The sequence below is a fragment of the Pseudogymnoascus destructans genome (assembly GCF_001641265.1).
Source record: "Pseudogymnoascus destructans isolate 20631-21 unplaced genomic scaffold scaffold_5, whole genome shotgun sequence".
Classification (NCBI taxonomy): Eukaryota; Fungi; Ascomycota; class Leotiomycetes; order Thelebolales; family Thelebolaceae; genus Pseudogymnoascus; species Pseudogymnoascus destructans.
Genome location: NW_020167524.1, coordinates 1,247,544 through 1,264,146, shown reverse-complemented (window position 1 = coordinate 1,264,146; position 16,603 = coordinate 1,247,544). Strand labels below are relative to the sequence as shown.

Below are 16,603 nucleotides of genomic sequence, written 5' to 3'. Positions count from 1 at the left end.
ACACGGCTTGTAACAACACATGCACATGAGATCGTATATATATTACTAGGCCTGTTATTTTACTCGCATAGAGTATGGACACCAAGACTCTAGAGATCGACACAGGTCGGGGAGGTAATTGAAAGTTCAACCTGGGTGTGCGTATGGTTGGTTGACAGTGATCACAGAATGGGACGAAGACTATCAGGCAAAGGCTCTGGAGACAAAGGCTCTGGAGACAAAGGCCCTGGAGACAAAGGGTGGCTCAGGTGCTGGGCCACAGAGCACAGCTGCTCAGTCGCAGCGTCCTGCCATTGCCACATACCCGCATAATAAAGCTCCGTCCCATGATGGTCTTGGGGCACGCGAGCTTCCTTCAAAGGATAGCCTACCAGTGAACCATTTCGGGGCCCCATCATCCTCAGCTAACAATGGGGTTGCTCGCAGGGCTTCAGAGTCGACATCAAGAAAGGTTCCCCCGTGGATAACCAAAAAATTCACCGATACCAAGAAGTCAAAGCAAGGTTGGGCAGAGCACCCTGGGCTCATCACAACAAGAAAGGGCAACCAGATAGCCTTAGATGCAGCCACTAATAAGTATCTGGGTCCCATTACAGTGAACACTGACTTTAAGTGCACGGTAATAGTAACCATTATTACCACCAAATCGAAACTAACGGGTCCAGGGATATTTCGGTCATTGTGACCCGGATCTCATTGCGAGTCAAAACGTAGACAAAGCATGGGATCGTATCCGCATTGCATACCGTGTCTATATAGCCCTTGATTCTGAGAATAAAACGATTGTTGTTGAGGCCGAGACGGACGAGGATTGCATAACAGCTCTTGGTCGCATCAGAATCACCCTGTTTCACGCAGAGGCTAATGAGCGAACTTGCCGTGCTCGTTATATTGTTGAGCCGCCTTCGGCATCATCCATGCGCAAAGAAGTTCTTGGGATAGAGTTAGCGGAGTCAAAGGACAAACTCGACAAGCGTGTGAAACTAGCTGGCCCTTGCCTAATTCCAAAAGAGGTGAAGGAATGGGAGCAGAAGAGGAAGGAACTTATGGCCTTCAACGAGAAAGTATTTGCAGACCACTTGGGCAATGCTTTCATCAATCTGTGTGCACTGCACAGCAGCATGAGAATGAGGGTCCAATTTGGCAACGTAATTCTGAGACGCTACCGTGCTGAAATGGCGAGATCAGGGTTTGCATTCGAGAAGTTCATCGATATGATGGGTCAGTCTCGGACTGGGGCTGTGTTCGAAAAGATGTGAGTTTTATCCTAATCTGTCAGAGATGCATTAAGTAACCCCGCATCTGATAGGATCGGTGGGGTTGAGCTGGGCTTCCAACTTATTCGGAAAATCCATGAATCTCATGATATGTTTTGCCCTTTGGACAACATGATTGGAAAACTATCCGACATCAAGCCCAAGCAGAGACTTATATACAGAAAATGCGGAACTGTCGGCTTCCGCCTCGAGGCAGATATCGATATATCCGCTAGGGGCGGCGAATATCAACTCGGAGAAAATTCACTTTACAAAGAGGACAGTGCTCTGAAGAAGCGACTTGAGGTTGGGTTTCTCGGTTTTAACAGGTACGTATAGCGCAAGCCGTCCTCAGGCAAAATTGCCATGCTAAAATGCAACAGCAAGTTCCATTGGGCTCTGGAGATTATGACGCAAGAGAAGCTGTCCTCCAACAGTGTCTCCATCCAAGCCACGGCCCAGGAACTTCTCTCATCTGCCAAAGTCGAGGAAGACGTCATGGGCTTTCCTTACCCATCCGCTGGTCCAAATAGGCGTTTGAATGGCAATGACACTGCGAACATCCACACCATTTTCCAATACAAACTCATGGGCACTCCCTACGTGGTGCAGATTCTACTGTCCAGGGGAATTTGCTCAGACAGCGTTGGATACTGCGGAGCCTCGATGTACTCGACAAATTGGGATGACCACATGGGACCAAATGAAGGAGAAAGCTGCGAACGCTGGAAGCTGGGATCTGATCTTCGGGTGCTGTTCCCTCCACCTCCGGCATCGAAGCCATCTTCATTTGCAGTTGGTGGCCAAGTGGTTGACAAGCATGAAGGGTTTCGTGCGTTTCTCGCTGCTGTTGCGAAGGTCCAATCTTTTTTGAGTGAAGCTGGATCTGGCAAATAGTTGACAGGTTGGAGGAGTTATAGGTGGGTGGACTCGTGGGAAACCACATTGTGTTGCAAATGTAATCAATCCAGCAGTGGTATATAGCAGTAAGGTGAGGACAAGTACTCATTTTCACAATGTGGGAAACAGGAGAATAGCAAGACAATGAGACAAAGATCAACCAATAAATATGTAATTTTATTCCGCGGCTGGTGCGCCAGCATTGCCACTGAGAACCTTCTGTCGTAAAACTGGGAGCAACAAATTAGCCCTGTCTGTGATTCAATATTTTGACTCTGCTTACCATCCTCGACCACCCTCAAGTTGTTTGATTTCCCCTGCACTATGCTCTCCAGATCCTTGAGGTTTGTTTGGAGCTCATCGACCTTGGCAGTATAAAACTTGGCAGCATCCTTCGTCGACTGTAACGTGTTAATCAGTAACCTCTCCACAATATCAGCCCAATAACCCAACCTTCTCAACATAATATCCGGTCCCAACATCGACAATCACATTTTCCGTATCTGCCAGGGTCCCTGGCACATAAAGCGAGCTCGTTAAAGGCACCAGTATAGTTTTCCCTATCCAAACAAATTAGGCGACAATATTCGAAGGCCACACCGAGGGCTACGCACCCTCCACTTTAGGAGATACACCGGTAGCTATTGAATTCAGACACTCGCGGAACTTCGCCTGGGCGGCGCGCAGCTGGGTGAACGAGCTAGTGAGGTGCTCGAGCTCTTCGTCGAGCTGTTTCTTGACCTGGCTCAATTGCTGGGTTGAGAGGCCGCCGAGGTCAACTGCGGCGGGGGATGGTGTCAGTGGGTTTCCCATGAAGGGATGCTCAAGGGAGTAACGCACCGGTCTGGCCACCTTGAGATGACATGATGGATTGGGTTTGTGGTCTGGTAGAGCTGTGAGCTTGATGTCGTTGATAGCTCAGCCCTGCCTTTCTACTAGTGGTAGCCTTGTGGGGTCCAAGCGGGTTAGCGCCACTTTGCTGGAGGGGTCGTCGATGTTTACACGCACGCGCACATGAACAAAACCATTATTGTGTCCAAGGAATGAGGGGGATATTAAATTGTAGTTCACGAAGGCGCGTCGGTATCAAACAACCCTTATGTAAAGATCATTCTAGATTATTTTAACCGCGTCGGGATACTTTTGGCTAGCTGCTTTAAAAAATAAATTATAAATAACGTGGGCTGTAGACCGAGTCGCGCACGACACCGAGTCGCGCACTGGCCCCCTCCCCACTCCCATAAACTTTAGGGCAAAAACTCCATATAATCGTCGTAACCAACTTTTCGCTTCGCTCAAGGTTGGAGGAAGCGATCCGCGCGCACGAGAAATGGAGGGGAAGCGAAGTACGCGCACGAGAAACGTGCGTCTGTTCACCGCTACTCTTCAACAAAACCATTTCCATAGCTGTACATAGTAATTTATATTGTAACCTGATGTAATTCATTTAATGGAAGGGACTCCTATATCAAATGCCCGTGAGTGGCTCGCAGAAAATCCTTATGAGTCGAGGCGTGTTGCTAGTCATATTTTCAAGGTCCCAGAATCAACTCTACGAGGAAGCATCAAGCGCCGTATTCAGAACCCACAGCAACGTAAAGGGGGGCAGAATAGGGTACTCTCTACTGCTCAGGCAGAGGCCCTTAAGAAATGGATCCTCGAGCAATATTACCTTAGGCTTGGAGCCAATAGGAATATGCTATTTACTGCAGTCTGCCAGCTCCGGAGCCCATTACCTCCACCATCACAGAGCTGGCTTACTAAATATATTCAGAATCAGCTTCCGGAATTCCATTTTATCACTACAAAGCCTATTGCACAGCAGCGTACGAAAGCCCAAGACGAATCTAAGATTATTGAATGGTTTGAAAAATACTTCCAATTTATATGGGATCCCAATATATTACCGGAGTCAATTTGGAATATGGATGAAACGGGATTTAGGATTCTTGGTACCCAGAAAATCTTAAAGGCAAAGAACTGATATTACTCTCCGATACTGGCTATTCGAATAGCCAGCTTGCCTTATGGTGGCTAGAGCACTTTGCAGTGCATACAGCTCCATATGCAAATGGGAATCCCAGGGTTCTACTCCTTGATTCTAATATAAGCCATACGAGCGATGATTTCATCATTACAGCAGACAAATATAACATCATCGTTTTCGCCTTTCCCTCACATCTTACACACATTTTACAGCCATTAGATGTGGGAATATTCCAGCCATATAAGCACTGGCTGTGCTCTATGCCATACGGAATATGGACGTTACATACGACCTACCCTCATTTATGAGAGATCTCACCAAAATCCGGGAACAGACTTTTAAGGAGTCTACAATACTCTCAGCTTTCCAGAAAGCTGGAATCTGGCCAATAAGCTGTAATACAGCCCTCACGAAGCTACGTACATACTCGCAGCCTACTACCCAGCCTACAGAAGAGCCTACGCCTACCTTACCAATATGGCCTATTACCCCTAAACCCTCCACTTTTCGGGGGGTTGAAGAGGGGCACAGCGCTGGAAAGACTGGGTTCCGGAGGCCTTTAGCAGCCCCTCACGTATGAGCTATATGAACTGGCTTACTGGGGCTGAAGAGGTTATGGCGGTAGGCCGGCTCCAAGAACTTGACCTACGGGTGGCTCGGCGGCAGGTGGAGGAGTCGAAGGAGCGGACGAGCTAAAGCCGGGCCCGGCTTCAGAACGGAGGTGAGCTCGTAGCTGCCGAAGCCCACGAGCTTCTAGCCCAGAAGCTCGCAGCCAAAGAAGCCCGGGAGGCTCACCAGGCTAGAAACCAGGCCCAGAAGCAGCTCCACCAGGCTGGAATTAAGGCCCGGAAAGAAGAGCGTTTCCGGAAGAAGAGCCTGGCTACTCTTCAGGGATTAGGCCTCCCAATTCCTCCGGAATTAGAGGTCCCAATTCCTGATCCAGAAACCCTCGAAAGTGAGGGCGAATATGAGAATGGGAGTGGGAATGGGAGCGGGAATGGGAGTGATCATGGGAATGAGGAAATGATAATTTTTTAAAATGGTGAAATTTTGTACCTTTACATACAATTTACTATAGGGACGTACTTATGCGCGCACTTCGCTTCCCCTCCATTTCTCGTGCACGCGGATCGCTTCCTCCAACCTTGAGCGAAGCGAAAAGTTGGTTACGACGATTACCCAGTAAAACAATAAATAAATTCTATATACCCAGTTCCATCCCACGTGACCCACCTAAGCCCAATCTAGAAACTCCCCCCGTTCTCATATGTGCCTGGCATGTCCGAGCCAGCCCCGACGGTGAGCAATGGAAGCTTGTCATCAGGGCTGGTTTGGACACGCCAGGCACAGCCCTCCTCGGGACAAACGGCAGTTGCCCCGTCTTTGTCCCTCCTCTGGAGCCGCCAGGATAACTTCTCCTTGACGGCCCAGTCGTCCAGGGCGCGGGACCAAGCATCCAAGTCTAGGAACTTGCTACCGTCGACAGGGGCAGTGAGTTCGGGTAGGAGGCAGGGGTGAGGGAGGCGGGGGAGTTTGTGCCTCACGCGAGGGCTTCCGAGGGGGGTTTCGAGGGGGTCGGAGGAGGGAGGGAGCTGTAATGGTGGGTGCACCAGATGTGAGAATCTAGCCACCCAAGGAAGGGATGAATTTACTAAGACAACACACTGTCTTAGGAAACAGAGCCAAAGGGTTGTAGCTTAGACTATTCCACAACGCAGCAATCAGGTGTATGATGTGGTGAAGTGGTTTAGACAAGTTGCAACAAATGTTGAGTCTGAGAACTCAGGGGTAAGTCAGAGGTTAACACCTCACTGACTTTTCAGAAACAAGGAGTAACAAGATGAATGCTTGGAAGCTTGGAAAAGACGTAGAAGTATGTGCTAGTCGATTTACTGTATTGCCTGCTTGCCCTTTCTTAAGGAAAGGGCAATCCTATTTATGCCAAAGGAGTGTAGTTCTCTCATTTTCCATGACTTTCCATGACTAACCAGGCTTGGTAAATGTATTAGAAATCAAGTGCGACCCACAACTAGCTTGCTAATCATGTAGTGAACGTAAGAGAATCCCATAGAACCATCTCTTGGGTTCCTAGCCTATAGGAAGTGAAAAGGAGGTCCAAGGTCAGAGTACCTATAGACAAATTATGTCATAACTTAACCAATCTTGTGGGTAACTAAGGAGCGATGACGTGTAATGAATCATAGAGGGTTGTAGAAGCTTCTAGAGCTATTGTTCATGTTCCTAGGCCTCTAGTTGGTAGAGATATGCCATGTGGTAGTATTGGCCCACCCCCTTAAGGAGGAGATTTTCTTAATAACTTGTTCAATGAGTGTCCAAATGATATGCCGTGATGTATGTAGAATAAACAGATGTAGTAGAAGAGTTTGCAGCAATCGTTGAGTAGTATTGCTTCTGTTGTTGGTGTGATAAGCCAAGATATGTATGGTGACTTGTAGGTTTGAGGAGGAGATTTCTAAGTTTGCTCTTGAGTTTGATAGCAAACTGAGTGCAACGAATGTCAGTATGACAGGAGCCTGGGAGGTGTCAGCGGTGTTCTGTGGTGGAGGGGAGGAAGGGAAGGGGGAGGAAGGGAAGGGGGAGGAAGGGAAGGGGGAGGAAGGGAAGGGGGAGGAAGGGAAGGGGGAGGAAGGGAAGGGGGAGGAAGGGAAGGGGGAGGAAGGGAAGGGGGAGGAAGGAAAGGGGGAGGAAGGGAAGGGGGAGGAAGGGAAGGGGGAGGAAGGGAAGGGGGAGGAAGGGAAGGGAAGGGGGAGGAAGGGAAGGGGGAGGAAGGGAAGGGGGAGGAAGGGAAGGGGGAGGAGGTTTGGGGGTCTCAATTGACCCCCGACTTACCGTGCAATTGAGCTGGTATATTGCCAGCTCAATTGCTTCAAAAAGGCCATATGAGAGCATGTACTCTCAAATGAGAGTACGCCTCTCATTGGCTCGTTAACCTTTCCAAAGGAGGGTTAGCGGCCGACTGGGTAGATGGAGTTTTCTTACCAGTTTACTGGGTATATCGAGTTTTTGCCCTAAACTTTAACAGGCGTTTTCTCAACCACCCCTAATGGAAATTCAAACGCAAGAAGCACGAATCATTCTAGCTATCGAGGCTATTCGCTCATCTAAAAAAATTAGTTGTCACTCTGCTGCAAAGATCTATAATGTCTGTGAATCTATAGTTTCGACAAGACAGGATTTATGATGGGCATAATTTGCCTAGCTATGATTGTATACATGCTAATCGATGTAGTAGAGGCAAGTCAGTTCAGCTAGGCAATTAAGAATGGGCTATAGCAGTTGCTTGTATTAATAGCAAAGGTTAGAGTATGCCTCTATTTTTAGTAGTTTAAGGAAAGACTCATCTTGAGAATTAGTATATAGATGGCAGTCTCCTACACAACTAGGTTATCAACACTTTAATAAACATACTACTCCTTAAGCAAAGGGTCTATATCAAATGCTTGTCCTTAATAGGGCATGAGAGTCATGAATTAGCCGAATTCTAGAAGTATTACAAGGTACATAACATTATCACTCTTTGTCTACCTCCTTACTCTTCTCATCTAACCTAGCCACTTGATGTTAGATGTTTTAGTATGCTAAAGCAGGCATATAGTTGCTAGATTAAGACCTGCATTAAGACTCATATTAACTATATCTCTAAGGTTGAGTTTTGCTAGCCTTTAAAGCAGCATATAAACAATTAATAACAGCTCAAAATGCATAGGCTGGATTTTGTAGATACAACATAATAAGCACTCTAGGGGGACTTTTTAGAATGAGGGGAAATTGACTAGACAACACTGTGGTACTTGTAGAAAGACTAGTCATAATGCACGAACTTGTCAAGTAGTTGTAGATATACCTAGTTTATTAGATTCTAAGTAGCTTTAGTCAATTTAATGTGTTATAGTTGCTTAATTATATTTTTTAAAGTAGTAGAGTGTTACGACGGAACAAGAAGGCTGGCCAACTACAGGACAGGAAGGAGGGAGGTCGCATGAGACCGGCCCTGGTACCTGGAGGGGCAGCGGGGAATAGTAGTTCCGAAAGTATCACGTGACGGACTCGCAGGATGATGAGAAGAGTCCTAAGAGTCCAGGACTCCGAGGACTCGAGTGAGTTCCCAGGAGTCCACTAGGCATGTGATGGACTCGCAGGATGATGAGAAGAGTCCTAAGAGTCCAGGACTCCGAGGACTCGAGTGAGTTCCCAAGAGTCCACTAGGCACGACGCCACTATATAAGTAGATAGTATTTCCTTAGATAGGAGCTTCGTGCTCAACTCAATACAGTATTTGTTATATACTAGTAACGTGTTACTTGAAGCCTTTGTGTCTGATCCCCTGCCTCCTCTGATAAGTAAACCTTTACGCAAGAGAACCTCTGTGTCTTCTATCGTTTAGAAGTCAGCGTTACATAGAGGTAGGGGGTAGTGCGCAACTTATAGGGTTAGAAAATCAATTATAACCATGATTATTAGGTCGTAATCATAATCATGATTATTTACAAAGCACATAACGTATTTCTACACCGAATGGTCCAACACACCAAATGGTCCATTCCCCTGTCTAATTTGCCACTTCAACCTTCACAACCACTTTTCTCCCTTATTAAAAATAGAATCTTCTTCAAACGAGAGCCGTACACTCCTTGTAATTAAGGCCCTTCAAAAGGAACCGAAACTAACTATCTAAGCTGCTGCAAGGATATACCTAGTCTCCTATACAACCCTCATACGCCAACGCGCTAGAGACAAACACAACGCTTTGTATAGCGTCAACCTAAGCTTATCATGTGTTTTCGACGTCAAATTGATTACTAGAGGGCTAAATGCGAAGATCCTAAGGTTGTATAAGCTTGGTTTGCCCTTGTACAGAACACAATTGCTAAATATGGCATCTAAGAGTTAGACACCTAAAATTTTAATGAGACTGGGTTTTTAATATGTTCAAGCGCAAGGTGGTTACAAGCTCTAAACGATGTGGCCGGCCCTGTACAAACCAGCCTAGCAATTAGGAATAGGTTATAGTTATCTAGAGTATGTGTGTAGACTGCTAGGTAGTCCCTTTATACATGGTTGTGAAAGGCAAATACCACCTCCTTCCTTAGTACTAGAATGGCTAATTCCCAAAGAACTAGAGGATTCATACAAGCGAAAATGGTTAGACTACAAATGAGATTGGTGTAGATTAGATAAAACACTTTAATAAGCATACAAAGGCTCGTACAAAGGGTGTTTATCAACTCCTAATCCTCGATGGACACAAAAGCCGCCACTTAGTTGAATTTGAAGATTACTCTCAAGCTAATAACATTATCACACTCTATATGCCTCCTTATTTGTCTCACTTCCTCCAGCCTCTTGATGTTGGCTGTTTCAGCTCACTTAAAGCCTCATATAGCAAGTAAATTGATGTCATACTGACATTCGTTTGCACTCAGTTTGCTATCAAACTCAAGAGCAAACTTAGAATCTCCTCCTCAAACCTACAGTCACCATACATATCTTGCTTATCACACCAACAACAAGAGCAATACTACTCAACGATTGCTGCAAACTCTTCTACTACATCTGTTTATTCTACATACATCACGGCATATCATTTGGACACTCATTGAACAAGTTATTAAGAAAATCTCCTCCTTAATGGGGTGGGCCAATACTACCACATGGCATATATCTACAAACTAGAGGCCTAGGAACATGAACGATAGCTCGAGAGGCTTCTACAACCGATGATGTCATTACACATCATCGCTCCTTAGTTACCCACAAGATTGGCTAAGTTATGACATAATTTGTCTATAGGGGTACTCTGACCTTGGACCTCCTTTCACTTCCTATAGGCTAGGAACCCAAGAGATGGTTCTATGGGATTCTCTTACGTTCACTACATGATTAGCAAGCTAGTTGTGGGTCACACTTGATTTCTAATACAGTTACCAAGCCTGGTTAGTCATGGAAAGTCTTGGAAAATGAGAGAACTACACTCCTTTAGCATAAATAGGATTGCCCTTTCCTTAAGAAAGGGCAAGCAGACAATACAGTAAATCGACTAGCACATACGTATTTTCCAAGCTTCCAAGCATTGATCAACAAGCATTGATCTTGTTATTCTTTGTTTCTGAAAAGTCAGTGAGGTGCTAACCTCTGACTTACCCCTGAGTTCTCAGACTCAACATCTGTTACAACTTGTCCAAACCACTTCACTACATCATACACCTGATTGCTGCATTGTGGAATAGTCTAAGCTACAACCATTTGGTTCTGTTTCCTAAGACAGTGTGTTGTCTTAGTAAAATCATCCCTTCCTTGGGTGGCTGGATTCTCACATCTGGTGCACCCACCATTACAATTGAGAAGATGATGATGATGTAGATTATGCATATTACTAAGGATGACTTCTTTGCTGCTTATATAGAAGCATTTAATGCTTCTATGACTGAAAAAAACATTAAGGCAGGCTTTAGGGCTACTGGGCATATTCCTCTAGACCCTAAGTCTGTGATTAATTGCCTAGATCCAAGGTTCAACACACCATCTTCGCTAGGCTCTTGCCCTAGAAGTGCCTACTCATAGGTTACAAAGACTCCTTGTACAGCAGTTGAAGTAGGCTAGCAGTCTACAGTCATTAAAAATAAGATTGCTAGGCACCATAGTAGCTCTCCAACTCATATGTACAAGCTTATTGATGCCTAGGCTCGAGGGATGTCTAAAATGGCACATGAGTTAGTGTTACTACAGGAGGAGGCAAAGGACCTCCGTGCTGCCAATGAGGTACTTAGCAAGCGCCAGAGGGCTAAAAAAACACAACTAGAGTTAGGAGGATCACTTACTATCTAGGAAGTAGAGGATTTAGTAGTTGAGAAGGAGGTGGGTAAGCAGACATACGAGGAAACTCGTTGTGGTAGTCGTTGTGCTAAACAGCATGCGTGATGCTATGACATCTGTAGCAACACTGGCTAATGTGCGAACTGGCTAAGTAGTAGTAGTTACGTCTAATCATGACGAATCTAAGTAGTTTTAATTCATTTAAAGTGGCAGGTGGTTGTACAGCTGTTCTGTAGTGTAAAGGGTTGGATTAAGTGGACTGTTCAGTGTGTTGGACCATTCGGTGTATAAATACATTAATCATAATCATGATTTATAATCAAGAATAACATATTTCATAAGCGAGTCAGCATCCCAAGCAAGTCAGCAGCAAAAACACAAAATTTGACTATTACTATAATTACTACACTACCACCTTATATAATAATCCCTATTCAATCGTAATTGATTCCTAGCGCCTCTCGCACATACGGGTATTATGTCCTATTTTCTCACATCAGCCATAGCACTTCTGTCGGCCCTTAGAGCCCACCTGCTAACAACTCTCACTTGCCACCTCTATATAGATCAACCTCAGCACTCTAAAGGATATCCTCTCTGACTTGTACAAAGAGACTATCCCCTTGCATTATACATCTCTTGCACTTCCTTTCCCGCCTTTTTTTCTGTTCATTTGCTACTTGTAGAGCCATTAACTTCTGCCTTTAGTAGAACAGCAGAATGCATCATAACTTGTGCCCCCTTAACAAGGCAGCTAATAGCATCATTAATTGAGATAGGAGAGCTATTCTGATGTTGTATGATGCAGTTCTTAATATGCTATGTTTGAAAATCAAGCTCCCTTATAGTTTAGGAAGTCTTTAAAGTCTAATTGTTACTCTTAACTATAGGAGGAGTTAGAGTCCTTAAGCATAGATTTAAGTGAGAAATGATATTCTATAGCTTATATAGAACTAATCCTATTACTTAGAACCTACTCTTAATGTTCTGTTCTATAAACATAACTTTAAATGCTTCTTTAAATACAGGGAGAGACTCAAGATTTATGATATGATTTAGCTAGTTTTATACAAAGGTTTTAATCTAACGTCTATATAAAAGTTTTAGCAGAGCAAATAGTAACATCAAGTGGCTAAAGTATATGTAAGGAGTGTAGTAGTATATAGAGGATGGTTATCTTCTACTCTATACAGTAGTGTTGAAATTAAGCAGAGAGGTGGCTCTTTTGTCTGTTAAGAATAAGAAGGCAGTAGTGTTACAGCTATGGTAATGTGACATCATGGTTATAGGGCTAGTAGGGCTAGGCTCTAGTAACATGACTTATAAGTCACAAGGCTAGTAGGGCTAGGCTGTAGCATGACCTGGTGTTACGGCTAACCCCACCACTAGTGCTAAGGAAGGGATTGGCTACGGAACTGCATGTGAGAAATCATAGTCATTGGTCCAGAGGGGACCAATGTAAGGACACAGGGCACCCAGCTCACAGTAATAGCATATGAGAGTGCGAGTCGGAGGCTAAACGGATGCTATCCTATAGGTCTACTACGAAGGATACAAAAAAGATGAAGGGGGAACCCCGTTGAGTCTGTTTCCTTAACTCCCGAAACGGGCCCGACTCGGTTATCCCAACCCTAGCCCTGAACCTTCCACCGCAACAGGTCTGCATCGGCCCTGAACCCTATACACTTACCGTCCCCCACTATAGTGTAACTCGCTATATGCTCCTCTACTGGTTCGAAACCCCACCGAGTCGGATTCCATGCTTGTAGTGACTGTAACAGTTCTGAGACAGGTTCTTCGAGTATCTAGGTACGGAGGCATCCTTACAACCAAGGGGTTAAGTATCACGTGATGGACCACGCAGGACCACGGTGGTCCAGTGTGGGCCAGGACCATGATGGACCACGATGGTCCTTCATGGCATTTGGCACGACGGTACTATATAAGTAGATAGTTAGTTCTTAGATAGGAGCTTCGTGCTCAACTCAATACAGTATTTGTTATATACTAGTAACATGTTTTACGAAAGCCTTTGTGTCTGATCCCCTGCCTCCTCTGTTAAGTAAACCAATGCAATGAAACCTCTGTGAGTCTTATACGTTTAAGTCCCAGTGTTACACCTGGCTAATGGATAATTGGGGAACTAGTAGATAGTTAGATAGTTGGGATAATCAGAACTATCCAACTATCCTAACTATCCCCAACTATCCAAACTATCCATGAGGCACGATGCTACTATATAAGTAGATAGTATTCCCTTAGATAGGAGCTTCATACTCAACTTAATAAAGTATTATTTACAATACTGTAACATGTTACTTAGGAAGTCTTTGTGTCTCCTGTCTCCTCTGTCAAGTTAAACCTTATGTAAGAAACCTCTATGCATCCTATTGGATAGGAAGCAGTGTTACAAGTAGGTTCTAATCAAATGACCATTTGTATGTTGATCAAAGTGTTGAATCATACCTAATTTAATTTGAAGTCCACCCATTCTCACTTAGTGTAATCACCTAATTGTGTGGTAATCCCAAGTCCAGAGAGGTGATTCTATGCCTTAAAAATGATAAACGGCAGGAGTGCTATCTGTACGAATCAACACCTTAGATAATTAACACCTACTATCTATTCCCTAGCTATAAGTCTTTACATAGCTCTTTGCTTCTAAGCTTATAACTACCTTTATAGTAGCAATAACTCCCATTACAAAACCTGCTTCATTAAAGTTGTAAATATCCTACTCTAAGATTCTGTATTTTGCAACTGTGTTTTGTACAAGGGAGAACCACCCTTTAATTATCTTTAGATCTTTACATTTTGCTTGATTATAATTGTACTTCTAACTGAACTTTGCTTTGATTTCTATATGACGCTTTATAAAGTTAGTAGTCTAGTTCTTCCTAACAGGGCTCTCAGCTCGTTCGGAGAGTAGAAGGTCAGCCATTTCTTGTACACATGTTAGTATACATTAGACTTCTAATTTCATTAATCACCACCTAGAGCTCTAGACATGTTTCTAGCAGAAATACGACTACTAGAGAGCTAAGTGCGAAGGCCTAGAAGTTATTTTCGTGGCTGGTTTTAGCTTATACACAACACAATTACGAAATATGGTATTAATGATGTAGATATCTACAACTTTGACAAGACTTGGTTTATAATAGGTGTTATCTTAAGTGCAATGGTTGTAACAAGCTTAGACAGGCGTGTAAAAGCAAAAAAGGTACAGCCTAGCAATTGGGAATGGGTTATAGTAATCCAAGGCGTTAGTTCTTAAGGTTGAGCAGTGCTGCCGTTCATCATTGTTGTAGGCAAAAACCACCTTGCCTCTTGGTACCAAAACAGCAAATTTCCACCTCACTAGGTAATTGCTGTCTCTGAAAATGGTTGGACTACAAATGAGAGAGATATAGATTGGATTTAGCATTTCGAGAAGCACACAAAGTCCCAGACTGTTAGTGGTTATCGCTTGTTAGTCCTTACCAGTCATAAGAGCCACCACTTAGACGAGTTTAAGGAGTACTACAAAGACCAGAACATTATAACTCTCTATATGCCCGCTCATTCTTCTCATCTACTCTAGCCACTTGATGTCAGCTGTTTTAGCCCATTAAAAAAGGCTTATGGTCAGCAAATTGAAGATATGATACGGCTTATATTATTTACATTACTAAGGACGACTTCTTTCCTGCCTTCTACGCTGCATTTAACACTGCAATGACAGAAAGTAACATTCAAGGAGGCTTCTAGGGTGATAGGCTTCTCCCATTTAACCCTAAGAGTGTGATCTCTACACTTGATCTCAAGTTAAAGACACTAACGCCTCTAAGCTCCTGCCTAGGTACTGCTTAACCTTGGGTTTCCCCAAACACCAAATAACCCAACTAAAGCTATGTCATAGTCTACGTTTATTAAAACTCGGATTTCACGCCATTAAAATAGCTCTCCAACCTCAATCTATACAGCTGTTAACCAGTTTACAAAGGGTACATCGTAAATAATGCATCAATTCACATTGTTAAAGGCAGAGAACCAGAACCTCCGACAGGCAAATTAAGTACTAAGCAAACGCTAGAGGGCAAGAAAAACACGTCTATGACAAGGAGGATCACTTAGTCAACAGGAGGCGTAGGATCTACAGGACGAGAGGGACGTTGTGTAGCAAGTAGAGCAAGAAGTAAGGGCGAGTAGTAGTAGGAAGCCAAGGGAAGAAACACGCCTACGGCGTTGTGGCAACTGTAGTCAGGTTGGTCACAGTGTGTGGATGTGTTAGATTGTAGCAGAGACCTCTTTAGAAGAGGATCCCGAAGAGCTTTAATTGATTCTTAGCGTTGTGGTGGAATTGTCGCAATATTTATTTCATTGGGTTGTCAGAGTGTATCATTCGCTTGTGATGTACGTTATATTTTACAAATCAGTGTTCGGCGGATACATATCCGGGTAGTATCCGTGAAGCTCACGGGTAGGGTATATACCCGGCGACGATCTGACGGGTAGGGTAGGGTATATATCCGGATACATGAGGCTGAATATTGTATATAAAAATAGAATAGCGTATATAAAAAAGAATGAAGCTTTTGATAATAGTAGTAAACCCCTTTCCGCGAGCCCCCTTTCCGTGAGACCCCCCCTTTCTGCGAGTCCCTATTCAGGTGCTTCATCGTCAGCATCATCGCCGTCGCTATCAGCCTCCCGTATTTTACCCCAATTCCGTAAGCAAAGTAAATATCTAATAGTTGGCGGTGATAACCTATTCCGCTTCTTTGTAATAATATCACTACCATTACTAAATACTCGTTCCGATGCTGCAGATGTTGCTGGAATAGCTAGATGATCACGAGCAATACGGGCAATAACTGGATATTGGTATTGCTTTGCGCACCAATATTTGAGAATATCAGTATGCTCACCGGGCCGTGGTTCAAGCATCCAGCGCCTCCATTCTGGCTCTTGAAAAGCCAAGCCTTCTGACGCAAATAGATCTTCATCAGAATCAGGTTCTTGATCTATTGTAGCAGTAGCACCTATTGCTTCTGCAAGAGCTGTTTCGTGAGTAATTCGCTCCGTATCAAGGTGATACTCTCGCTTTTGGTACGTTCTACAAACGTCTTCGAACTGCGCTCTTGCTCGTAATCTTCGTGTATCGTCTATAGCATTTGGATATATCTTCTTAAATACTGTATGATTCATTCGTGGGTCGCAAATTGTAGCAACAGCTGAGTGCTTACATTGCCGATTCGTTGTAAGAGTATAATACTCATTAAGCTTTTGAAGCGCAGCTCCACAAGCTACTCCGATCGTAGAGCTTCTACCAAGCTCTTCTTGTAGTAATGTGACCTTATTTATCATCTTTAAGTAAAGAGGAATTGTAAAGTTGAGCGTTGGATATGAATCGCTTTGTAGCCGTCTTGACGGCTTTAAGAATACTAAGAATAATCGTTCAAGAGCTTCGATAATAGCCCAATCGTTGCTTGTTAACGCAATATCCTTCATACTGATATCAAGCTTCTGCGTAGAGCATACTGCAGTAATTGGTATTCGAAGCTTTATAGCTGTTTCAAGCATATAGTACGTTGAATTCCAGCGTATAGGCATATCAAGTGATAGCTGGCGTGGCTTCTGGCCTGCA

The 16,603-nt window shown here is 44.1% G+C and overlaps 3 protein-coding genes across 3 annotated transcripts; 1 reads left to right on the top strand and 2 right to left on the bottom strand.

Annotated features, from left to right (window-relative positions):
• Positions 1-74: 74 nt before the first annotated feature.
• VC83_02603 (uncharacterized protein) lies at positions 75-685 on the top strand (the record flags this gene model as incomplete). The annotated part of the gene is made up of 2 exons (XM_024466261.1): positions 75-114; positions 168-685. 2 exons carry the CDS (start codon positions 75-77, stop codon positions 683-685), a joined length of 558 nt encoding a protein of 185 aa, XP_024326072.1.
• A 1,272-nt stretch (positions 686-1,957) lies between these two features.
• Positions 1,958-3,304, bottom strand: GIM5 (subunit of tubulin prefoldin). Its single transcript, XM_024466260.1, has 6 exons — positions 3,165-3,304; positions 2,997-3,102; positions 2,771-2,935; positions 2,610-2,716; positions 2,440-2,557; positions 1,958-2,386 (listed from the first exon to the last, which is right to left on the bottom strand). Exons 2-6 carry the CDS (start codon positions 3,019-3,021, stop codon positions 2,334-2,336), a joined length of 468 nt encoding a protein of 155 aa, XP_024326073.1. The 5' UTR covers positions 3,022-3,102; positions 3,165-3,304; the 3' UTR covers positions 1,958-2,333.
• A 2,083-nt stretch (positions 3,305-5,387) lies between these two features.
• On the bottom strand, positions 5,388-7,053 carry VC83_02601 (uncharacterized protein; the record flags this gene model as incomplete). The annotated part of the gene is made up of 2 exons (XM_024466259.1): positions 5,388-5,735; positions 6,994-7,053. The coding sequence occupies 2 exons, from the start codon at positions 7,051-7,053 to the stop codon at positions 5,388-5,390; spliced, it is 408 nt and encodes a 135-aa protein (XP_024326070.1).
• Positions 7,054-16,603: the final 9,550 nt, after the last annotated feature.

Coding starts and splice junctions, on each gene's coding strand:
- GIM5 (XM_024466260.1), bottom strand. CDS start 3,021: ATGTCATCTCAAGGTGGCCAGACCG. Junction 2,936..2,996: donor ATCTCAAGGTGGCCAGACCG/GTGCGTTACTCC, acceptor CCCCCGCCGCAG/TTGACCTCGGCGGCCTCTCA. Junction 2,717..2,770: donor TGTATCTCCTAAAGTGGAGG/GTGCGTAGCCCT, acceptor TTGTTTGGATAG/GGAAAACTATACTGGTGCCT.